We start from the raw sequence: 23559 nt of genomic DNA, 5'->3' as shown, positions 1-23559 counted from the left end.
TATAATTCTATGAATCGCATCTAATTACGAATAGACGAAGCTGTCTCCAACGAGTAGCAGACCTTTCACCGCAAGATCTTCGATGTATTCTCTCCACAATGGATCGTGCTTGAGGCAATCCGCATCACCAACTAAAATAAGACCGTATTGAGCTCTTGTCAATGCCACATTGAGTCTTCTTTCATCCTTCAAAAATCCAACTTTATTGGCATCATTTGACCTCACGCAAGACATGATCATAAATTTCTTCTCTCTTCCTTGAAATGCATCAATGGATGCAACCATTATGTCAGACACAATATGTACAGTGAGAGGCTTTGAGTTGCTGTAGTAATCATCTCGGTCAACATCCTCGTGTACAATATCCTTGTCGGGATTGATGACATCATTCTTGACGAGCGTGGATGAAATCAAATCTCGCTGGCCTCTGTAGGGTGTGATGATACCAATATCGGATTTCTTGATACCTTTCTCGAATACGAGAGTCATCAAGACCTGCTCAATGTAATTGACCTCACCCCCATTAGCGTATGTCACACCAAATCTTGTGTGGACAGGTGATTCCGGATTCTTACCTTTAGTATCCCAAAACACGACGGGATTAATTGGAATCCCTTTCATTTTTCTGTCTTCTGCAGTTATACCATCTTTAAGAAGATTATTATAAAATTTTTGTCTCGGGAATTCACTTATTGCTGGATGCATTCTGTATTGAGTGTCAAGCATGTGTGGTATTTTGTAAGTGCCGTTTCGAAGAATTCTTTCGAAAAGGGACAAGGAAAGATTTGGTACCTCAGAGAAGCTGCTTAGCTGCTTGTGATCACCAACAAAAACAAACTTGTCGACACCATTCATCGAAAGTGGTATAAGGGAAGTTGGTTCTGAGGACTGGGTGGCCTCATCCATTATAACAACTGGGACTTTGGGAAGAGCTTTTAATTGCATGCTGCCAGCGGCAACGGTTGTAGTCAATATCACCTTTTTCAGCGCAATTAACTTACTTGATTGAGTTATCAATGCAGACATTAACAGCTGGTACTGTTTCTTGCTTACCTTTACGCCTGGTCTTCGTAAGTCTTTGAGAGCTTCTTGAAGATGCAAAGGAAGGCCATCAAAGGTCATATGGTGTAAGCAAATGGATGCCAATGGATGGTCTCTGTTATACTCAAACTCCTTCTGGAGCGATGTTATTCTCAAAATGGACTTTCCGTATTTTGGTAATAGTTTCTCCGCGATATTGTCGATGGCAATGTTAGAGGCTGCAACCACCAAAATTGGTGATACATTCATCTTTTCAAGTAATTGCAAAATAATTTCATGAATTGTTGAAGTCTTTCCAGTTCCCGGCGGTCCTTGCAAGACGGTGATGGCATTATTGAGAACTGATTGCAAGCCTATTTTCTGAGACTCATTAAACGTATCCCTAGTGAGTTGCAAGTAGTTTTTGAAATTAATTTGCTTTACTTCTTTGTTACCCAAAACCAAGTCAATGAAGGATGGGTTACGCAAGTTCAGCATTGCCGTGAAAATTCTACTAACAGGAACAGACACTGGTAGTAGCTTCAAGTGTTTAATATCAACTGTAGTTGGAAGAGGCATCGTATTCCAAGAGAAGAGCTCAACGGCCATTTCACAGATTTGAGGGTGATTTGAACTTGGCGGTCTGGATTTTCCTTTGCCTTTGTAGCCTTTTTTCTGTGGTTTTTGGGAGCTAAAAGTGTCTACCATGGCTATTCTGCCGTACCAGGGTATTCGATCATCCAAAAGCAAGATCAAACCTTGGTCTTGTGAAAATGGAGTTTGCTTGACTGCTTGCATATTTTTTGTGAGATACCTGTCAAGAATCTCAGGGGTAAGAAGGACCTGAGCTTTATACTGTTTGTGTTTTAGATCATTCTCTTGATACCACTCCAACACGAATTCGTCAGGACCTAACATGGGAATTCTTTCAGCATTGAGTTGTGCCTTTTCTTCAAGCAATAAATTGATACACATTTCATTGAAGTAAGATTTCAAGTCTGGGTACAGCATAGGCGGTTCTGGCGCCGGCTTGATCTCATAAATGTTCGGAGGTAATTTCAAGGAAGTGGTAGTAGCCAGCATTTGTCCTTTACTGTGCCCAGGAGATGTTTGCTTCTCGTCCTCTTGCTTTTTTGACTTGGCTGGAGGTGCTTCTGGTGTCTGTGGGGGTGCCTTTTTATCATTAGTCTTCTTTGAACCACCGTTGACCTTTGAGCTCGCAGACTTACTGGTCTTCCTGTCTATCTTTTGTTCAGCCTTAACCGTAGATGATTTTGAAGGCATGCCATTTGATTCTTTCTTTGGTTTTGAGACAGACTGAGCTTTTTTCGCAATATGTTCTTTTGGATCGGATTTCTCTTTCATCTCAGGTTGGGGTGTCGGTGTCCTCGATGGTTTTGCACCTTTTGGCTTCGATGCTGTCGTTTTCTTTGTGTCTCTCTTGGGGTTATTAGGAGTAGACGAGCGAGGAGTCGCTGAACGGGAGAGGGTGGGCGAAGGTGTGGATGAGGAGCCCACTGCTTTCACTGTTTTAGCCTGCTGAAACCTTGCCTTGGTGGCCATTTTGGACTCATAGTGAGCTTTTCTTTCCTCTGCATCAGGCTTAAGTTTTCTTTGTCTTTTTCCACCTTTACCTTTCACTTTTCGAGCAAGTTTCTTTGCCTTCGCCCCCGGCTTAGGAACATACTCTTTGATGCCTAGTAGGGCAAACAAGAACGAGTCGCTATCTTCACTAACAAAGGATAAATTCCGTTTGATTGAGGGGATTTTCTCATCAATGCACTTCTTGCAGTATATGTATTGCGTTGACCCGTCGTTAGCCACATGAAGATCACTTTCCAGTTCGCAGATGCCACAGTGGATGTCTCTAAACTTGAAGTACTGAGGCAACTTGACAAACAAAGAACCATTTGAGAGAGAGTATGTAGCCGAAATCTCTCCAGAGCTTTGCTTCAGCTTGCAATCGTTACATAGAAGGCTGATATCAGAGAGGCCGTACCTTATCATGTTCAAGAGATGAATGTTCGAATCCTCACAATCTTCACATTTGATCACCTCGTCCAACGGATTATACTTGACTAGTTTGTGACGCGTCGTCGATAGATGCTTGCCTATATCCTCCAGGCCCACAGCCTGACAGGTTTGGCACGTATAAGTAGCCATAGCGATGGAATTTGTGAATAGCTCTTCGAATCTCGATGCGATGTAGTGCAGGAGAGAACGTCTGGAGGTGTAGGTTAGCATCGCACACCTGCGAAAAAGCACTTTAGTGGGGCTCATTCGTGGAACCAGATAACGGAGAATGTGGTTTAGAACGAACCTGAAAAAGAAAATAATAGCTGACACTCAACGTGCAAGTTCCAAAATATGAAGACATCGATAAGCATTCAGTATGTAACCCAGGGAGAACTGCTGCGACCATTAGCCTGGCGCACAGTATGCCCTGAAACCGCCAGGCCCAGATCTAGTAATCGCATGTATCACTACCAAACAACATATTTTTACCTGAGCAATCTAGACGAATGGCCATATTACACAAATTCAGGGTAGTGCCTTCTCAGGGCCTCGCATCTACAGATTGCCCAATTGGCGAACGCCACGACCGAATTCGAGACCCCCCGGTAAAGTCACTTGTTCAGACACTGCAATAATCGCCTTGAGAGCCTTATACGAAAATTCAGAACAAAAATGGAAGGTTGAAAGATTACATGTCCAAATGTTACAAAGGTAATCTGACACAGGAATTTCATTTTTGTAGTCTGTCTTAACTACTTATTATACCCGAAGACTGAGGCGCCTTTATTCATTTGTTTAAGACGGGTCCTCAAAAACTCTTCTTGAGAACTCTTTTACTAGGAACTTTCTCTGAGCTTCTGTCGATTTCCAAGTATGTCTCTCGCGCAGATCGTCGGTGTCGACGAAAAAAAATTACACTCCCTTTTCAGGAACGCGTCCTGTGTGTCTACGCGAAGGAATGTTTCTTGAATCTTAGCCTTTTTACCCGAGCTGAGTAACCACCATATAAACGTCATTTATATTAACCTGTCAGCCAAAAAAAAAACCCCATAATTGACATTGCCTCCTGAATGGCCCAACTGCATTACTCTGTCTCTCTGAGCGTCTACTCGCCGGTCGAAACCGAGCGGCGGTCGACGTTTCCTCTCAGAGATCCAATCGAGGAAGAGAATGAGGATGACATTGACGAAAGCTCAGAGCTTTTTGGCTCGGACTTTAACGACACGGAGTCCCAGACAAGTGCTTCTCCTTCACGTGTGAGGCAAGAATCAGCCATTTTACCCGAGACCTCTAGCCAGACGTTGAAGTCGTACTACACAGCCATCAACGGTAGCGAGCCCAGTTTCTCGTCTATCAACAACTCGTTGTTGCGGCAAGAATCCAATGAACAAGGAGTTAGTGAAATGCCAGGCTCCTTCGATCCTGATGAGACGCCTAGGCTCAACACCGAGATGCATGGCCAGAACGATGCTATATTCGACCAAACTCCTGTTCTTAATGCTAATGGGTTCAATGATGAAATACACCCGACTTCTGAACAAGCTGCCCCAGCCACCTCCAAAGTTGCTCAACTGCAAGTACCACACAAATTTAAAAGACTATCGGTAACATTACTCCAAACAGGCACTAACGTATCAAGAGAATCGCATTTATTCCATGAAAATTTTAGCTCCAAGGCTCAAAAAGCGCTGAGTGAGAACCAAGGACGCACGAGCAGGACTAGTTTGCTTTATAAAAGACTTCACGAGAAGCATGGTCTAGTCGATCCAACGTCTGCTGCTGCAAATGATGAGGACACCTCAATATTGAGCACATCCTCGAACTTGTCCAGTGCTCCAATGAAAAATGATACCCTGTATGATCACAACGTTTTACAAGACGAGGTTCCTCCAAGAGGTGATTTGCCTCCCGGGACTCAATTTACGAAACCAGCTAGTGGTCTTAACATACTATACGATGAAAGTTCAGCAAACAGCTCGAGGCATGACGTTTCTTCTGAAAAGATGGACCGCTCGAGATGGTCGACTGCCTCCAGTACAACTGAGGATGAGGATATGTCGTCGCTCTTCATCCGGGCATTGCATTCATTCGATGCAACAGAATCACAGCTTGAGTCAGAAAACTCAGTCTGTTTGTCTTTCGAGAAGAACGATATCGCATTTGTCCACACAATTGATGACTCTGGTTGGGGAGAAGTTATTTTGATCGAGACCTTAGAAAGAGGTTGGGTTCCCATGAACTATTTCGCCATGGCAATTACTACCGATGGAGCCAATCAAACCGAATTTATCAACTCGGACGAGGCTAAATTCTCGCACTTTATGTTTCCTTTGCTCAATGCTTGTGGACACTTCCTCTCAAATCCACTTTCTCGTGACGGTCCACACGGAAAGACGTTTTCTAATAAACACTTGAATGACATCAAAGACGGTGTTCGTTGCTTGCTTGACGAGACAGACTGTCTTTCAAGATCCAGTGAGATAATCGTTAAAAAGCCGGTGGTACGTAAGGCAAGAAAGGCCTTCATGTATGACTGGTGGGAACTTATGAAAAAAGCTGCTGAGTATAAGGGCACAACGAACTTTGAGAAGGTCGAGATATTGACTCTTTTTGTACTCCTGGTCATAAGGAGGGGTGTCTACTTCTTTGACGTCTGGCTTACAGAAAGTAAAGACATCATTGAGAAAGAAGCTGAAAAGAGACTAAAGAGTGATTTGAATACATATCCCCTCCTACCTACACCTCCATTGGCCAAACAAAGGGTTACAGAGATTAAGGGTATTCTTTACTCATACTTGTCACTTATAATGGGACGTTTAGATTTAATAGAGCATAATCCACAGGGATGTGTTTTGCTCGAGAAGATATCATGCCATATTCTCTTACTCTTGAGTGAACTTCTTTTCATCTCAAAGACAGGCATGAATTATACTTCTAGCAAGTCCACTGACCTTGATGCTTCAATGGATGCGTTCATGTCATTTGGAGATCAGTTGGTCACTTGTGTGAAAGTGCTTATCAACAAAACAGTCGGTGAGGATCAAACGTCACGAACATTCAACAGCGATAATACCTCGCATAACCAGGACTACGTCTTCACTGAGGAGGGTCTTAAGTTGAGACAGGTCGCAGCCAAGACTATCAAAGCCATCAATATAAGCGTTCGTTCCATAAACGAGCTCTTCGATCAGATTGGTGATTTCAAATTGAGTTCCGAGAGATCATATCCTGATTACCTCAAAATGAGAATAGATCCAGTTGATTTTATTCGTGAATGCTCCGTTGGCATGGTTCAATCACACTCATTGAAGAATAAGGATCTTCGTGTTATGAAGAAAAAGAATGGAAGATCTACAAATCGGTACTCCATGATACGTTCAGGAAAACCCGGCGGGCTTGGTATGACTCCTACGGGAGTCGATTTGCTACACAAGGTAATGCTTGTCGAAACTGATGATACTCCATTCGACGCTACCACAGCTGAGTTTCAACCTTTCATTGCTTCTGGGTCAACAGAAAGCCGTTCTTTTTCGATAAAGGACGAGCTTCTTGTGGATGCTAATGGTACCTTGTTGGGCGCCTCTTTCAAGGGGTTGATTTACACTCTCACGAACGAGGATTTGCCACCTCAGTACTTCTTCATCTCCGGATTTTTCATCTGTTTGAGGAGTTTTGCCAGCGGAATGGACTTGCTTGAAGGCCTCATCTCAAGATTTGAGGAGACGGAGGGAACAAATTTCGAAAAGAGCAACGATGCCTTATTGGAAGTTCGTCTCAAGAAGAGACGGCGCTTGATTATCGCAATATTCAGAATCTGGATGGAATCATACTGGGATCATGACACAGATACTCCCTTGTTGTGCACCCTCATTAATTTTTTCAACGAGGGTATCTATCCTCACTTGCCTCTCGATGCTATGCGTCTAATCGAGCTAGCTGCCAGGCTTTCTATTAGGGATGTAAAAGGCAAGGAAAGGAAGCAGATTCACGAAAGACACATCACACTTAAGAAACTTAACCGGAAGGACTCAATTGGTGACATTAGGGATCTAGATGATCTGTCCCGCAACTCTGGAATCGATGGACATGAGCTTTCAAGGATAAGTTCTAACAGCTCTATTGCAAGCTCTTTAAAATCCATGACGATGGGTCTTTCATTATCAGGGCTGGCTCCAACTTCAGGCACTTTGCTCACTAAAGCGCAGCAGGCTACTGTCGAGAGCACCGTGCTCAAGTTCCGTCAAGTACTTGGAGAGGCGTGGTGCCCACGCCAATTTCTTGAGATGCGAAGCTATGGTGTGGTACCTCTAAAGATGCTTTTACCAACCTGGTTCAAATTATGTGAGGAAAAATGGGAGCTTGATCAATATAGACCAAACTTGTTGGACTTTCAGGTTTTGGAGTTATCGAACCAATTGACTCTAATTGAGTCAGAAATATTCTGCTCGATTAGATCTAGTGAATTGCTCAATGAGAATTATACTGCAAAGAAAGCACATCTCAAGCTAGCAAATAATGTCAGACAATCATTATTGTTCACAAATTGTTTGTCGGGATACGTACTCGAGTCTATCTTGCAGCCTGGTCTCACCGACAAGCAGAGAGTTAACCAAGTGAAGCAATGGCTCAAAGTCAGCTTCAGCTGCTACGAGATGCGCAATTTCAACTCCATGGTGGCCATCATCACCTCGTTACAATCACATTTGATAACAAGAATAAAGAGAATTTGGGAAGATCTCAGTCCGAAATACACTCACTTATACGAATACCTTTGCACAGTGGCACATCCACAGAACAACTTCAATGTCTATCGTGAAAAGCTCAGAGTCTTCTTGGAGAACAATGAATACAATTATCCAGTCGTTCCCTACTTTTCATTATTCCTTCAAGATTTGACCTTTGTTACCGATGGGAATCCTAATTACCGCAAAGCCAATACTTTCTTGAACCAAAAACTCATCAATATTGATAAGCATCTCAAGCTTACAAGAGTGATCGCCGATATTGAAACCTTGCAAGTTCGCTACGTTGAGGAGGATGGCATGAAAAGGAGATCTCGGTTCTCTCTCAATCTTGGCAAAAACACCACTGCTGATTTGAAGATAGTCAGTAATCCAGCTTTGCAGGAGTTGGTTTTGCTCGAGTTCTTTAAGATTGCTCAGCTCAACAAGAGTGAGGAAGATAGAGCTTGGAAGTTAAGTTGTGCCTTGCAGCCCAGAGATACCCCACGCATGTCCTAACGTACCGTTTCGAATTGGCTGCTCAACAAAATAAGAAAAGGAGGTTCAAATACAAGGGATTAATAGTGACGATCGGAATTCACGGCATATCATTATTGTGGCAAAACAGAAGAGGCGGGGTTCTACATACCGTTCAAAATCCTTTTGGTTTGAGTGATGAAATTCGAAGTGCTGGCGGTCAATGCTTCTCTAGAAGAGAGACATTTGTAACGAGCTGAACTAGTCGGCCCCTGCTACTAGTGGAATGATTAAGAAAAATAGTGTTTACATCGTTATTCTTTTTGTGCAACATGTAAGTGCGGAATAGTGGCATAAATGGTATAGTTTGTTGTGTGATGTCTGGTGTATAGTCTGCTCTTGTACCCAGTGCGTCTCAGTATCTAGATACTTGGTTCACCCTGCGCACAACATGCCTCAGAATCTAGTCCAGTGTATTATGCGCACGGCAATAAACGGGTGAGTCACATTATCTAGACAGAGTAAGGGAAGCTTCCGCGCATTATAAGCACAACTACAGCGTTATCTATTGGCCGATGTGTAGGACCTTTGTGCACAGTGGGGTATAGTGGTGAAAAATTTACCGTGCAAAGTACAACCACGACCAAGAAGTTTCACTACCAAAAAGTCATGCTCTCTTCCAGAAGCACGGTCCATGTCTCCAAGAGGCTCTTAGCCCGGAGATTGGCCACTAGCAGCACCAGCGATCTCGCGTCTGCCTTTTCGGTTCCCCCAGAGTACGAAGCCAGAACACCTCCCTACGCCAAGCTTATAACAAATCTTCAAGAAGTCAGAAACTTAGTGAACGACAAACCCTTGACGTTGGCAGAGAAGATTTTGTACTCCCACTTGGTCGACCCAAATGAAAGCTTGTCTGCGTGCAATGGCGACTTATCCAACATTCGTGGGCAGCAGTACTTGAAGCTTCATCCGGATAGAGTGGCCATGCAAGACGCCTCAGCACAAACAGCCTTGTTACAGTTCATGACCACGGGCATGAGCAGAACTGCGGTGCCTGCTTCGATCCACTGCGATCACTTGATTGTGGGCAAAGATGGCGCTGAGTCTGACTTGACGTCGTCTATAGCCACGAACAAGGAGGTGTTTGATTTTTTACAAAGTTGCGGTGAAAAGTATGGGATTCAATTCTGGGGACCCGGTTCGGGCATTATTCACCAGATTGTCCTCGAAAACTTCTCGGTGCCAGGTTTGATGATGTTGGGCACAGACTCGCACACCCCTAACGCTGGTGGGTTGGGTGCAATTGCCATTGGTGTGGGTGGTGCGGACGCTGTGGATGGGCTCACAGGAACACCATGGGAGTTGAAGGCGCCAAAGATTTTGGGTGTGAAATTGACCGGCAGAATGAACGGATGGACTTCTCCTAAGGATGTCATAACTCACCTTGCGGGCATCTTAACCGTACGTGGTGGTACAGGCTACATTGTTGAATATTTTGGTGAAGGTGTGGAAACCTTATCTTGTACTGGTATGGCTACTATCTGCAATATGGGTGCTGAAATTGGCGCCACCACGTCTACTTTTCCTTATCAGGATGCTCACCGTCGTTACTTGATCCAGACTAACAGAGGCCCGATTTCACAGGCTGCCGATGTAGCTTTACACAAGTACAACTTCTTGAAGGCAGACGATGGTGCTGAATACGATAAGATCATCGAGATTGACTTGAATACCTTAGAGCCTCACATTAACGGTCCTTTCACCCCGGACTTGTCGACCCCAATCTCTGACTTTGGCACTAAGGCCAAGGCCGATGGCTGGCCATCTAATGTTAGCGCTGGGTTGATCGGCTCGTGCACAAACTCTTCGTACCAAGACATGTCTCGTGCTGCGTCCATCATTATCCAGGCAGAGAAGGCCGGTTTGAAGCCTAAGATTCCATTTTTTGTCACTCCTGGTTCTGAGCAAATTAGAGCCACCATAGAAAGAGATGGTTTGACAGAGATCTTCGAAAGAAACGGTGCCATCGTCTTGGCTAACGCCTGTGGTCCTTGCATTGGTCAGTGGGACAGAACAGATGTCCCAAAGACTTCTACATCTTCCAATGCTATCTTCACCTCTTTCAACAGAAACTTCAAAGCGAGAAACGACGGGAACAGAAACACCATGAATTTTTTGACCTCCCCTGATATTGTCACTGCCATGATTTACTCTGGTGACATGAACTTCAACCCTCTTACGGATAGCATCAAAAAAGAAAACGGCGACGAATTCAAGTTTAGTCCTCCAGAGGGCGTTGAATTGCCTGGCGAAGGATTCATCAAGGGCCGCGAGGAGTTCTACCCTGAGGCCAACCCTCAACCAAAGCCTGAGGTCCAAGTCAATGTGTCTCCAGACTCCGACAGACTTCAAATTCTTGAGCCATTCGATCCATGGTCTGGCGATGAGTTGTCAACCACTGTCTTATTGAAGGTTGAGGGTAAGTGTACTACCGATCACATTTCCGCTGCTGGGTCGTGGTTGAAGTACAAGGGTCATCTTGAAAACATATCCTACAACACTTTGATCGGTGCCGTTAACAAGGAGACTGGTGAAGTCAACACAGCATACGATCTCAACGGTGACGCATACGGAATCCCCGAGTTAATGTTCAAGTGGAAGGAAGAGAAGCGCCCTTGGATTGTCGTTGCTGAGCATAACTACGGTGAAGGTTCTGCTAGAGAACATGCTGCCATGTCCCCCAGATTCACTGGTGGATCTATCATTTTGGTGAAGTCTTTCGCCAGAATTCACGAAACCAACTTGAAGAAGCAAGGTATGTTGCCTTTGACATTTGCTGATGAGGCAGACTACGATAAGATTCTGGCTGGTGACCAGATTACCACCATCGACTTAAGGGATATGGTTGCTAAAAACGGTGACAACGGCGGCACTTTAAGAATTAGGGTTGCCAAAAAGGATGGGTCTGATGAGTTCGAGATTTTGTGTAAGCACACTATGTCCAAGGATCAAATTGAATTCTTCAAGGCTGGTTCTGCCATTAACTACATTGGTAACTTGAAGAAAGAACAGGAAGCTGCTGCTGCTTCTGCTAAGCATTGAGCGACAGGTTCATTAGACACTCATTTATTCTATAGCATCTTTACAGGTATACTGTGAAACATAATTCTTTTCATGAACTCTTTACATGAAATACTTTTGTTGAAGTAGCGTTTAAAAAGACAAAAGAAAAGATACTCTAGTTGAGATGTGAGACTAAATGCTATAAAGTGGAGTAATCGTTGTGATGTTTAAGCGTCAATCAAGTCGTGGGACTTATCTGGGTTTTCATCCTCGTCATCCTCGTCTTGGTCTCTGGCTCTATCGTAAAATTCATTCAAGATCTTTGGACTGATCCTGTTTAACATCTCCTTAGGGTAGATTCTCAACAATGACCAAGCAAGGTCCAAGGAATCAAACACTGATCTGTCCTCGTAGGCACCCTGAGCAATGAAATTCTTCTCAAACTTCTCCAAGAACTCAAGGGACAACTTGTCCTCTGTAGACAAAGCCTCTTCACCAACGACGGACTTCATGGCAGCAGCATCTCTACCAATGGCGTACTTAGCATACAACTGGTTGGAAACATCACCATGGTCCTTTCTGGTCATACCTTCACCGATGGCAGACTTCATCAAACGGGACAAAGAAGGCAACACGTTGATTGGTGGGTAGATACCTCTGTTGGACAATTGACGATCAACGAAAATCTGGCCCTCAGTGATATATCCGGTCAAATCAGGGATAGGGTGTGTGATATCATCGTTAGGCATTGTCAAAATAGGAATCTGGGTAATTGAACCGTTTCTGCCCTCAACTCTACCAGCTCTTTCGTAAATAGTAGACAAATCTGTGTACATGTAACCTGGGTAACCTCTTCTACCTGGCACTTCTTCTCTCGCAGCGGACACTTCTCTCAAGGCATCAGCATACGAAGACATATCAGTCAAAATGGTCAACACGTGTCTCTCCGTCTGGTAAGCCAAGTACTCAGCAGTGGTCAAGGCTAATCTTGGAGTAATAATTCTCTCAATGGTGGGGTCGTTTGCCAAGTTCAAAAACAAGGAAGTTCTTTCCAAAGAGCCGTTCTCCTCGAAGTCCTGCTTGAAGAATCTGGAAGTCTCCAAGTTAACACCCATAGCAGCGAAAACGATGGAGAAATTGTCCTCGTGGCCATCATGAACATCCTTCGTTGGTCTCACCAAACCAGCCTGTCTGCAAATCTGAGCGGCAATTTCGTTATGAGGCAAACCGGACGCAGAAAAAATAGGAATCTTTTGACCTCTGGCAATCGAGTTCATTGTATCAATGGCAGATATACCCGTCGAGATCATTTCCTCAGGGTAGATACGAGCGTAAGGGTTGATTGGAGATCCGTTGATATCCAAGTAGTCCTCAGCAAAAATTCTAGGGCCCTTATCAATTGGGCGACCAGAACCGTCAAACACACGTCCCAACATGTCCTCAGATACAGCAATCTTCAAGTTCTCGCCGGTAAACTCCACTCTAGTCTTTTTGATATCGATGCCTGAGGTACCCTCGAACACCTGGACAATAGCCTTCGAGCCTCTGACTTCCAAAACCTGACCAGCTCTCACAGAGCCATCAGGCAAGGTTAAGTTTACAATCTCATTGAAGGAAGGAAATTTGACATTGTCCAAGATCACCAAAGGACCGTTGACACCACCGACGGTGTTGTAGTTGATTCTGGGTTTGATCTTGAAGCCCTCCGTGACGGCTTTTTTGTTCAATTCGTACAATTCCTTATCAGACAACATAGTTTATGCGCCGGCTAGAAAAGCTGATCGATGAATGAAATCAATAGGGTAACGGCGAACGTTCAATCTCACTAGATTGAGAAAGGGTTATCGTTACTCTCGTCGATAATTAGACACCAGCAAGTGTCATGCAGGATTTTACTGAGGCATGCTCTCTGTTACGCACATTGATCGGAATTGAGAGAAGGAGCAATCCCTCAAAGTGCCCTATATTTCATTACTATTAAAAAAGACGACTCACTACATCCCAGTCTGAGAGCTGAGACTGGGTTTTTTTCATTATGCTCTTTGTAGCAATCTTCACTGCCTCATCACCACCTTCCCCATTCCCTCTCCCGCCACCCTTTCCATTTGCAACTTGATTGTGAACGGCATTTATCACTTCTTTGATATCTAGCGGCTCGGTATGGGTAGAGTAGGATGAACCGGTTTTGAAAGGTGTATCACTGTCCACTGTGGAGGCTTTGCTTTCATCCTCGTCGGTATCCAGAAAACCATCACTAACTGCCCCATAAACCTGATTATCTAACGAGGTTCTTGATGGGCGAGAATTTTGACTCTTTCGGGAATTCTTGTCAATGAAGTTACTGTAGAATTCTCGTAGCCTTGATCTGCTTTCAGAGCTGCGAAGGCTCGCGTTTGAAGCATGGTGACTTGGTTCTTGAGCTTCCATCAAAGGCGCAGAGGAAGGTATGGTGGACCGAGAAGATGCCTCTTTAATTATAGATGAGGCTGGTTGGGCTTTGCTTGGAGCATAAGCAAAACTGTCTATCTCTAACTTGAAGTACCCATCCATTTCTGCAAACTTCAGCAATATTTTGCCGAAGTCATAGAACAGTTGTGGTGCCGCCTCTGTTTCACGAACTGGGTCGGTTTCTGCTCGAGACTGACCATAGGTACTCATGAGCAAATTGCTGGTGGGTTTTTTTCTTTTCGTTCGAGGTACTTTGTCAACAGTCTGTCGCAGAAGCATCTCAAAATTGATTATTATCTTGGCGACTATCAGAATAAACTTTAGATATTCCTTAAGTGTGAGTTTAGTAAATGGTTTTGTAAGAATCTTATGTGGTACAATTACCATTTTCTTACCCTGAATTGCGCTGTTCTTTGTCTTCTCGCTTCCAGGATGTTTCGAATCGGGTATGGACGGTTCAGGTGTTGCCAGAAACATCTCCGGTCGGACTTGATCCGCCGAAACCGGCGACTCCAAAGAGTTGGATTTTGTTGATGCTCTTCGCTGGAAGTTGGCAGTCTTGAAAGACAATGGTACCTGTATAACATTGTCCTTTACAACTATCTTGTCAGTGTTCTGTACATCATGCCTTTCTTTCTCATCGTCTACACCATTCAATACCTCTTCAGGCTGATCAGCGTATTCCAGATTATCCGATTCGTGCAAAAGAAAGTTGATCTTCTCCTGAACCTGAGCATAGAACCCCTCATCCGGCAATTGTCGCTCGAGGTGTGATACAAATGGAAGATCAATGGATGACCCATTCTCATTCAAAATCTGCTTCAAAAGAATTTGGAACCGTATCATGTTCTCTAGGAATATGTTTATGGCGATGAGCTTGTTGTTGTGCAGTAGGAACGACTCCAACGGTATTATCGATTGGCCATAGAAGTCAAGTTTGATGGGAGGACCGTTTGGATTTGTTTTATGGGCCAGCCATGCGTCGAATTTTTGAAAGGCAACTTGGCGTATAACTTTATAGTGGTCATATTGAAGGATTGAAGCTTGTCTGGAGACCCTTCTTGCATCCTCCAGTTGATATCGGAGAATGCGTTCATTATACATCGTTGACAACTCCCGATGCAGAGACTCAATGAAGGCTTGCTTTTGGTCTAGTAGATCTCTTCGACTCGTTAGATTCTGCTGAGCCTTTTCGACCTTACTTTCGAGCAATGAGATCTTCTTCTCTAGTATTTTCCTGTAATGGTCCATGTCTCTTTGTTTGAGCTTAGCATTGAGAATTGCTAGCTTTTGAAGATGAAACGCAAGATGTTTGATGGTATACATGTTGGAATCTTGCGGAAGGTCTCTCCGGGGCGATGTGGAGCTCTCCTCTTTCTTATCTATTACTGCTGAAGGACCAGCCTTCTGAATAATGCGACACAATTCAAATACCTCGTCAATCTGATCTCTCATTTGATTATTTTTGGCCTCGTTGGCTATCACGGACTTTCGTATCACCGCTATGTCGTTACTGATGCACTCTGTGCATCGTAGCTCTTGCCCAGCTAGAGCGTCCATAGTGGTTCTAGACTGAGATTTAGAGTGTTTATGCGACATACTAGACTGCTCTTCATGTGATCAATGGTCTATTACGTTGTGATGTAGTTGTACTTGACGTCTCAGTATTGAGAGTTCTGTTATCGCGCGTGATACTACATAGTCAAAGCATAGGGATAAATGAAGGCTCCAGATTTCACTGCAGGTTAGATCATTACCATTATTTTTTTCGGTAAGCCTTTCGGAGTTGGCGACGCTCGACCAATTCCCTGATCATGAGGGCAATCGCTTCTTCCACGTCTGACTGGACGTCCACAGCTAGGAAGCCGCACTTCCATTTTTTGCTCAACTGCCTGCCTTCTTCTATAAGTAGTGGTGAGGCTAGTGGCAGATTACAGTGCGTACACACAAGCCATATTGGTGGTGGGCATGATGGGTCAGCAGGGTCTGACGAGATGTCTAGTAGTTTGGAGCCACCAGGGCCACCAAAGACTGGTGCAGGTTTTTTGACTTCGTCTATAAGTAGTCCTCTTAGAGCAGTTTTGAACGAAAAGACATCTGACTCCTTGCCTCCTTCCCAAGATACTTTATATGTGTAGTATTCTTGCCACGCCTCGTCCAATGCGTCTTTCATTATGGGTAAGAGGTCAAAGGCATTCTGCGTCTTGGTGGCTGATGTGCCTTCAGTAGACGACTCATCGTAAGGAGGAGGTAGACTTGAAGGCACGGCACTGTAGACAAAGTAGTAACCATCTATCGTTCCATTCAATTCGCTGGCTCCACTAGCAACAATAAGGGGGTTAGTGCTCACAGGCTGCCGAGGCTCATCCGCAAGATTATGTAGAATGTCTTTCTCTAGCTTGATATAAAGCGATGCTTCTAGGAAGGGCACGATCTGGGTGGGGTTGAAAGCAGGGGTGTCTATTAGCTCCATCAAAATTGGAGTTGTGTGAGTCTGATTATCTCGAGAATATATCGTGTAGATGTCATTGGACTGAAGAATCGTAGGTGAATTCATCGAAACAGCAGGATGTGGTGAAGGTCTCCTGGTCGTATTGCTCACCAAGTTGTTGTATACCACTGGACTCAAGACCACATTCTCCTTTATAAGCGCCAGATTAAGCGTGTTTCTTGGTGAATATGTATCTAGCAATTGTTTCGACAACGTGGATTGCGGATAGTATGTGAATAATATTGGTTGCGTCTGTTGCAGAGGGTAGTAGGTCTCACGGAAGCTTCCCATAGTGAGCTTGGAAATTAACGACGTCTTGCCCGATTTGGCTCCTCCAAGAAATGCAAGCCGCACCGGATCCTTATCATTAGTAGGTTGATCGACATCTATGACCAGCCTTTTAAGAAAAGACTTCATAAAGGTGGTATTTGTAGGAGATAGACGGATGAAGTAGGAAATATTCTAGATAAGGTGCACGGGTGTTTAATGAATGGCTGCGAAAAAGACCTAGGAGCCAAATAATATTTTGATTGATATATACTGGTCAAAGTTCTTATTTTAGTTGGCAGGGCATGTTGCAACTGCCAACTTGGAGTCACCCTGTCCATAGTATAAGAACCACTTGCCTTTAAACTGGACCACCCCCTCGGTGAACACAACTTTGTCTACCTGGCCATTGACCTCATTCGCATCCTCCGGCACTAAGATGGGCTTCTCCAACCGAGCCACGGGGCCATCTTTGATATTGTCGTAGTCCACCAACATCTGAGAGATGGTGTATGTCCCTTTTGGATACGGCCCGCCGCCAATTGTTGAAGAATTATAAAACAAAATATAGTAGTTCTGATGCCTATTGCCCGTATCCATCTTGATGGGAGCAGGCCCAGGCTCAATCAACCGGTCCTGCCAGTTGAACTTGCCAATAGTGTAGTTATCAGCGATGGTCCAATGGACTAAGTCTTTGCTTTTAGCAAGATAGAACCCAGACTCTCCCCAAATCATATAGTAATGACCGTCCTTATGCCTTTCTACAAAGATAGCACCGCTCTTCAGCCACGCATGCCGAATGAATTGATTTCCGTCGAGTCCATTGGCGATCTCATTGAAGTTATCGTCTTTGATGATTGGTGGGTACTTCCTCCAGGTAAACAAGTCCATTGACTCAGCAACGCAAAGTCTCGCCAAATAGCCATCATACGCAGTATATGTCACAATAAATCTCTTCAGAATCGGATCTCTCACTATACGTGGGTCCTCACATCCACCAGGAAACTCATAGCTCTCTGTGGGGTAAATGATAGGTTTGTGGTACCGCTTGAACTTATAGCCATCATCCAGCCACGCCAATCCCACACTCAGCGTTTTGTTCTCGTCCTGAGCCCTATACAACAAGTAAACCCGATCGTCAATGACAATTGCCGAGGCATTATATACGTACGCCTCCTCCCACTCGTTATCGGGGTTCGGCTCCAAGATCGGGTTATGCTCGTATCTAGTAAAGTGAGGTCCGATGGGGAATGTCTTTGGCGGCTTGTAGTGCTTATCGCCCGAGGGCGTGTCTGGTCCGATTACCGGAACTGTTCCCATATTTGATAAAGAACACTAGTTGGTTTATAGGGACCTATTTAAAGGTTACCCAGTGTCATTCTACAGGACCCATTATCTCACTGCAGGACCGTTTGAGGCAGTGGGGATCAGCACCCAAAAAGCGTGAGGTGAGGAAAAAGACAAACAAGTAGCGAGTGAGGCGAACATAGGGCAAGAAAGTTTCGGAGTAGAGCCTATCTCTCGGTGTCCCTTTTTCTATGTCCTTTCGCTGCAATTGCCCAATAATTCATTTTGCGCCCCCAGTCTTCCGCTTACCACCTTTAAAGCCCACACAACCAACTGCCTTTTTTGTGTTCAATTCCCTCACACACGCAAAAATAGTGATCCTCGCCTCCAGTTTCACCCAATTTAGAACCCATTGCCAAATCCTATCGTTGGCCCTAGCACCTTGCCATTATTCTAAATTCCTCAATGGGTCAGCTCTTATCTCACCCGGTGGAGGAGAAGTCCATCGAGTTCCGAGAGCACTCGTCGATATCCTATTGTATTGGCTCAATGCAAGGGTATAGAATGACCATGGAAGATGCCCATGACGTGAGGGTTTCGGATGATGAGAAACTCGCCGTGTATGGTGTGTTTGATGGCCATGGTGGCAAGGAGATAGCCGAGATCTTGAGGGATAAGCTTGTTGCGTTGATTTTCAAGACTCTACAGACATGCATAAAACAAAATGCAAACACAGAATTGCTGACCTACATTAGACTTATCAAAGACTGCTTTTTCAAGGTGGACGCTGGACTCCCCGAATCTTTAGCAGCCAATTGCGGCAGCACTGCTATCATAACCACAGTTATCGCTGGAAAATACGTCATTGTGGCCAACACAGGTGACTCCCGTTCAATTCTTTCTTTGCAAGGTGGATGTCTGAAAAATTTATCGTTTGATCATAAACCTTCGACTATGGGAGAAAGAGTCCGCATAGAGAACAGTGGGGGCTACGTCATCAATGGCAGGGTGAATGAAATTCTTGCGCTCTCCCGAGCATTTGGCGATTTCAACTTCAAGTTGCCTTACCTTTCTTTAAACCCTACAGGGCAACATAATGCCTACCTAGAGCAAAACCGAAGCATCATAAAGAACAACGTTATTGAGCTCCCGCCAGAGCTATATCAGGTGAGTGTGGAGCCTGATGTTTTAGTGTACGATCTCAGCTGTCAAAGTGAGCCGGAGTTTATTGTGTTAGCGTGTGATGGCATCTGGGATTGCTACACGAACGACGCTTTAATTCAAGTCATCCGCAAGAGATTACGTGACGGTTGGACTCTACAACACATAACTGAGTTTGTGCTTAATGACTGCATCAGCATGGCTAATAATATCACTGGCATTGGCTTTGATAATATGACGATAATGATTGTTGCGCTACATTCAAACGCATCGCTCGAGCAATGGACTGAACAATTTAGGAAAAGGTGAGATGAGATTAGTTTGGCGCTGAGAATTTTTACTTAGAACAGCTTGGGACGATTGGTCCTCAATTGTCAGAGAACCGGAGTCACTGTCACGAGATTCTACTCCTTGAGAAGCACGTCGCCTGGTTGCGAAGGAGGAAAAAAAAATCAGGCCAGTTTGGCTACCCACTTGACATACCCCCCTTAGCAAAGAACGACGTACAATAATTTAATATAATATATACACTTTCGGAGTAACCGAAAAAGCTCATCATTACAAATTCTTTCAACAGAGATTTCCAGAACGCCCACTATCAGACCTGTAGCTCCAATAGCAAGACGGAACCGCCTGCAGGTTCTAGAGAGTACCAAGCTTCCTGGTGAGGCCGCACTATCTACAGTCTACGTTATGTCAGCTCTTTAGTTCTTCGGCATTAACCCACACTAAATATCTATTCATTAGCAAAAGCACCAGGCATAGCCACTAGACAAGCTCTTTTGGCTCATTGACCTTCCCTGCATTATCCCTTTCATAGCATTCCATCGCATATCATCGTCCTAGGGCAACCCTGGAACAATGTCATTCACTACATTTGATACATATGATGCATTTGAGGATCCCATCTTAGCATTAGCCAAAGACCCAAACCTTGTTAAGGAGAAATCAAAGAATAGTAGAATCACCCAGATAATACAAGGTTTCGCTGTTGCGGAACGCAAGGTCTCCCGGCTATGTCAGCTCAGTCTTACGATTCTACAAACATTAGAGAAGATAGACCTTAATCTAAAGAATTGGGCATTTTTGTCTCTAGATTTGAATTCGACCGATCATTTCGATGCTTCAAATACTGAGGAGTATAAGGAGTTCAATAACAATGTCTCGCTCAAAGTCATCAACTCATGTCAAGAGCTCACGAAGAAGCTCAACAAAATCTCTGCTGATGTCGACTTCATTACAAACGCACTGCGGAGTCTCTCACCACGAGAGTTCATAAGTGATAGTGGCACGTTGCTCACATCATTGACATTACGAAATATCCGACTCAAGGATGAGTTGAGAGACAAGGTCACTATTGCATATCTGAAAGCCAAGCTCATCACCATCGGCACCGATTTGGAGCAGATGTTGGGAGAAGGCAGCCTAGAACAACAGCAAACCGTTCACTCATATAAGCAATTTGTAGTGAGCCTATTGAACCAGCTCAATACTGCTGTGGAGAGCGATGACATTGAAGAACGTAATGAGTGCCTCGCAGTGATCAGCGATATGGAGCAAATGTTTGAAGCATTCAAAGTTGAAAAGGTGCAGCAAGCAAAGGATGAGTTACAAAGGCGTAACGAAATGGCAGAAGATTCCGATGCAACTGCTTCCTCTCCCTACGGTAGCGCAACCAAGCTGCAGAAGACTCTGCCCGAGTCGGACTTCGGTTATTCTCGTCGCGATTCTGTGTCATCACAGTCCACTGCAATGATGCTGCAATCAGCGTTTAGTGAGGACCTTCCTCATCTTTTATCTGCATTTCATCAAGATGAAAAATCTGACAATAGGTCGGAGAAATCGCTTGATATTTCACAAATCAAGGAGGGAAAGAACAAGAAGTCTCAAAAGTCTCCGTCCGATCCATCCGCAAGTACAATATTGCATTTTCCTCGTCAGAAATCTCATCTTCCAGAAACTTCATTATACTCTGGCAGTGAAATTGTTGCCGCACCGGAGACACCATCACCGTATTCATACATAAACTCTAATAGCTCATGGCTTTCTAAGTTGGGCATACGACCACAAGTCATCACAACGGACAAGCATTTGTTGAAAAGTGCTTCAGTCAATCGTGGCTTTGCCGAGAAACAGTTGCCGACACCATCTTCGTCAACATCATTCATTGAAGACACAGACGATGAAGATTACGAAAAGCGGAAGCATATATCTCTTCTGACAGAGAATCTCGAGGCACATACCTTGTCGCTGCTAAGCATAGATGATAGTCAGTTAGTAGAATACGTTGAATAGAGTTATTCTATCTTACATCACAGTAAGTAAAGAATCAATTCTTGTCCAATACAAAACGTTAAAGTCCGTCTATATTCAGTTCCATGGTCCAGGTTTCTTCTCAGCGTTACACTTCGCTAATTGCTTAACGAAGCTTTCACCCCAGTACCCAGAGGTATACTTGGATATGTAGTCAAACAACTTCTTAAAGTTGATGGCTTTCTTCTCCTCGGGAAGGGTCAAACTCTCCTTAATTGCGTCACTCATATCCTCAGAACTCCATGGGTTAACAATGATAGCACCGTTGAGTGACTGAGCAGCACCAGCAAATTCCGATAATATAAGAACACCGTTTTTCTCCTGTTGGCATGCAATGTATTCGTAACTGACCAAGTTCATACCGTCACGCGTGGAGCTCACCAAACAGACGTCTGACACACGGTAGAGACTTATGAGTTCATCAAACGGCACCGATTTATGCAAGTAGTGAATAGGAACGAACTCAACTGTACCGAATCTACCGTTAATTCTTCCGACGAGCTCGTTAACATTTGCTCTTAGACTCTGGTACTCTTCAACATCGCCTCTTGAAGGAACCGCAACCTGTACCAAAACAACTTTTCCAATCCACTCGGGGTTTTCGGTTAGGAAAACTTCGAAAGCGTGCAACTTCTGAGGTACGCCCTTGATGTAATCAAGACGATCAACGCCAACTATAACCTTGACGTCATTGAATTTCTGCTTCAACTGCTCAATTCTTGAGACGACATCCGGCTTCTTAACACCTTCTGTAAATTTATCGACATCGATCCCGATAGGAAATGCACCAATCTGAATTGAGCGACCTTCAAACTCAACACCATTTGGTAGTGTGTTCACATTCGGAACAATCCTTGATACAGAGGACAAGAAATGACGGGCGTAATCGTAGGTGTGGAAGCCAATCAAGTCACAGCTCAACACGCCAGTGACGATCTCTCTTCTCACAGGCAAAATTCTGTAAATCTCCGAAGATGGGAAAGGTGTATGAAGGAAGAAACCGATTCTTACATTCTTAGGGTGCTTCAGGGACTTCGCCAACTCCTCCCTCAACATTTGAGGCAACAACATTAAGTGATAATCGTGGACCCAAATCATGTCATCATCATCGACCTGCTCCACGATTTTGGAGGCAAATTGGCGATTGGCCTCAATGTAAGCAGCCCATGCGGTTTCATCGAAGTTCATCTCACCAGGGTGGTAGTGGAACAACGGCCACAATATACTGTTGGAAAAGCCATTATAGTGCAAGTCAGCAATGGTATCGCTTAAAAAGATAGCACAGCACTTAAACTGATCCATTAAGTCCTCATTGACTCTTTCTTGCTCGTCCTCGGGGAGCTCCAAGCCTGGCCAGCCATACCATTGGAACTCGGTGGACTTCTTTAATCCTTGAAGGGCGGTCACCAACCCTCCTGAGGACATCGAGTATTCATAAGAACCATCATCTTTCCTCTTGATGGTCACTGGAAGACGGTTTGACACCACAAGAACTTTTCCCTTATGCATCTTCTAGTGGTCAATCGCAACTGAGAGTGTTAGAAGTTGTAAGAAGTTGTAGTAAGTTCCACCAGATAAATGTATGAGGTAGATTGGTGCGAAGTATTCAGGTGAGTGGGTGGCCTGATCAGTTGCGGCAGGCTTGGTGTTATACGATTTTTCAATTGAAATTGTAAGCTTAAATGTCAGAATTTGATGGAATATATATTTGAGCACGGTTCGTGGAAGTTGATCGAATTCCTCTACAATAAATTCCAGAAACGGGATCGGACTTTCTAGAACCTGCGCAACTGCTCCACATGGCTGAGGCAGGAACAAGCCAGCCACGCCGATACTCGACGCAATTGTGCCAATATGGTGGAAGCCTGATTTTCGTAACCATTCTAATTGAGTTGCATCACGGTTGCTTAACGAGAGAAGCAACTCTATTATGTCATACACATAAAGCCTCAAGGTGAGATAATGACCCTGCTGATCGAAACTGGTTCAGTTGCCTCGGCTTTAAAAAAAAAAAAAAAATAAAGCAGTTACCAAATCTCATTCCAGTTTACTTATTGGTATGAACATGGGCAATACTATCTAAATTAACACGAAATTGAATGCAGCTCTTCAATTTGATATTTGTGGGGGGATACCAGCGAGCTGATGATTTGAAACATTGTACTCCGATCCGGGAAAAATTGTGAATTGCTTTAAGTTACCACACTCTTACTCACTCTAACTGAAAATCTTGAGGATTCCGCTCTCTACTTAACATCTATATAAAAGGTCGTATGTAGCTTTTGAAGTCAGAGA

The 23559-nt window shown here is 44.2% G+C and overlaps 10 protein-coding genes across 10 annotated transcripts; 4 read left to right on the top strand and 6 right to left on the bottom strand. All coding sequences in view use genetic code 12, as the record gives it.

Annotated features, from left to right (window-relative positions):
- Nucleotides 1–24: 24 nt before the first annotated feature.
- Nucleotides 25–3183, bottom strand: CJI96_0000168 (RNA helicase; the record flags this gene model as incomplete). Its single annotated transcript, XM_029034389.2, has 1 exon — nucleotides 25–3183. One exon carries the CDS (start codon nucleotides 3181–3183, stop codon nucleotides 25–27), a length of 3159 nt encoding a protein of 1052 aa, XP_028889631.2.
- A 923-nt stretch (nucleotides 3184–4106) lies between these two features.
- On the top strand, nucleotides 4107–8276 carry BUD5 (Ras family guanine nucleotide exchange factor BUD5; the record flags this gene model as incomplete). The annotated part of the gene is made up of 1 exon (XM_029034388.2): nucleotides 4107–8276. One exon carries the CDS (start codon nucleotides 4107–4109, stop codon nucleotides 8274–8276), a length of 4170 nt encoding a protein of 1389 aa, XP_028889630.2.
- A 627-nt stretch (nucleotides 8277–8903) lies between these two features.
- ACO2 (aconitate hydratase ACO2) lies at nucleotides 8904–11336 on the top strand (the record flags this gene model as incomplete). Its single annotated transcript, XM_029034387.2, has 1 exon — nucleotides 8904–11336. The coding sequence occupies one exon, from the start codon at nucleotides 8904–8906 to the stop codon at nucleotides 11334–11336; it is 2433 nt and encodes an 810-aa protein (XP_028889629.2).
- Nucleotides 11337–11524: 188 nt separating this feature from the next.
- On the bottom strand, nucleotides 11525–13051 carry VMA2 (H(+)-transporting V1 sector ATPase subunit B; the record flags this gene model as incomplete). Its single annotated transcript, XM_029034386.2, has 1 exon — nucleotides 11525–13051. One exon carries the CDS (start codon nucleotides 13049–13051, stop codon nucleotides 11525–11527), a length of 1527 nt encoding a protein of 508 aa, XP_028889628.1.
- Nucleotides 13052–13274: 223 nt separating this feature from the next.
- CJI96_0000164 (uncharacterized protein) lies at nucleotides 13275–15305 on the bottom strand (the record flags this gene model as incomplete). Its single annotated transcript, XM_029034385.2, has 1 exon — nucleotides 13275–15305. One exon carries the CDS (start codon nucleotides 15303–15305, stop codon nucleotides 13275–13277), a length of 2031 nt encoding a protein of 676 aa, XP_028889627.2.
- Nucleotides 15306–15504: 199 nt separating this feature from the next.
- CJI96_0000163 (uncharacterized protein) lies at nucleotides 15505–16653 on the bottom strand (the record flags this gene model as incomplete). The annotated part of the gene is made up of 1 exon (XM_029034384.2): nucleotides 15505–16653. The coding sequence occupies one exon, from the start codon at nucleotides 16651–16653 to the stop codon at nucleotides 15505–15507; it is 1149 nt and encodes a 382-aa protein (XP_028889626.2).
- A 141-nt stretch (nucleotides 16654–16794) lies between these two features.
- On the bottom strand, nucleotides 16795–17823 carry CJI96_0000162 (uncharacterized protein; the record flags this gene model as incomplete). The annotated part of the gene is made up of 1 exon (XM_029034383.2): nucleotides 16795–17823. The coding sequence occupies one exon, from the start codon at nucleotides 17821–17823 to the stop codon at nucleotides 16795–16797; it is 1029 nt and encodes a 342-aa protein (XP_028889625.1).
- A 432-nt stretch (nucleotides 17824–18255) lies between these two features.
- On the top strand, nucleotides 18256–19260 carry PTC4 (type 2C protein phosphatase PTC4; the record flags this gene model as incomplete). The annotated part of the gene is made up of 1 exon (XM_029034382.1): nucleotides 18256–19260. One exon carries the CDS (start codon nucleotides 18256–18258, stop codon nucleotides 19258–19260), a length of 1005 nt encoding a protein of 334 aa, XP_028889624.1.
- Nucleotides 19261–19812: 552 nt separating this feature from the next.
- Nucleotides 19813–21246, top strand: CJI96_0000160 (uncharacterized protein; the record flags this gene model as incomplete). Its single annotated transcript, XM_029034381.2, has 1 exon — nucleotides 19813–21246. One exon carries the CDS (start codon nucleotides 19813–19815, stop codon nucleotides 21244–21246), a length of 1434 nt encoding a protein of 477 aa, XP_028889623.2.
- A 75-nt stretch (nucleotides 21247–21321) lies between these two features.
- Nucleotides 21322–22773, bottom strand: TPS1 (alpha,alpha-trehalose-phosphate synthase (UDP-forming) TPS1; the record flags this gene model as incomplete). The annotated part of the gene is made up of 1 exon (XM_029034380.2): nucleotides 21322–22773. One exon carries the CDS (start codon nucleotides 22771–22773, stop codon nucleotides 21322–21324), a length of 1452 nt encoding a protein of 483 aa, XP_028889622.2.
- Between the last annotated feature and the right edge of the window lie 786 nt (nucleotides 22774–23559).

The sequence above is a fragment of the Candidozyma auris genome, chromosome 1 (genome assembly GCF_003013715.1).
Source record: "Candidozyma auris chromosome 1, complete sequence".
NCBI lineage: Eukaryota > Fungi > Ascomycota > Pichiomycetes > Serinales > Metschnikowiaceae > Candidozyma > Candidozyma auris.
Note: the sequence above shows the minus strand (reverse complement) of the source record. Positions and strands in the feature narration are given on the sequence as shown.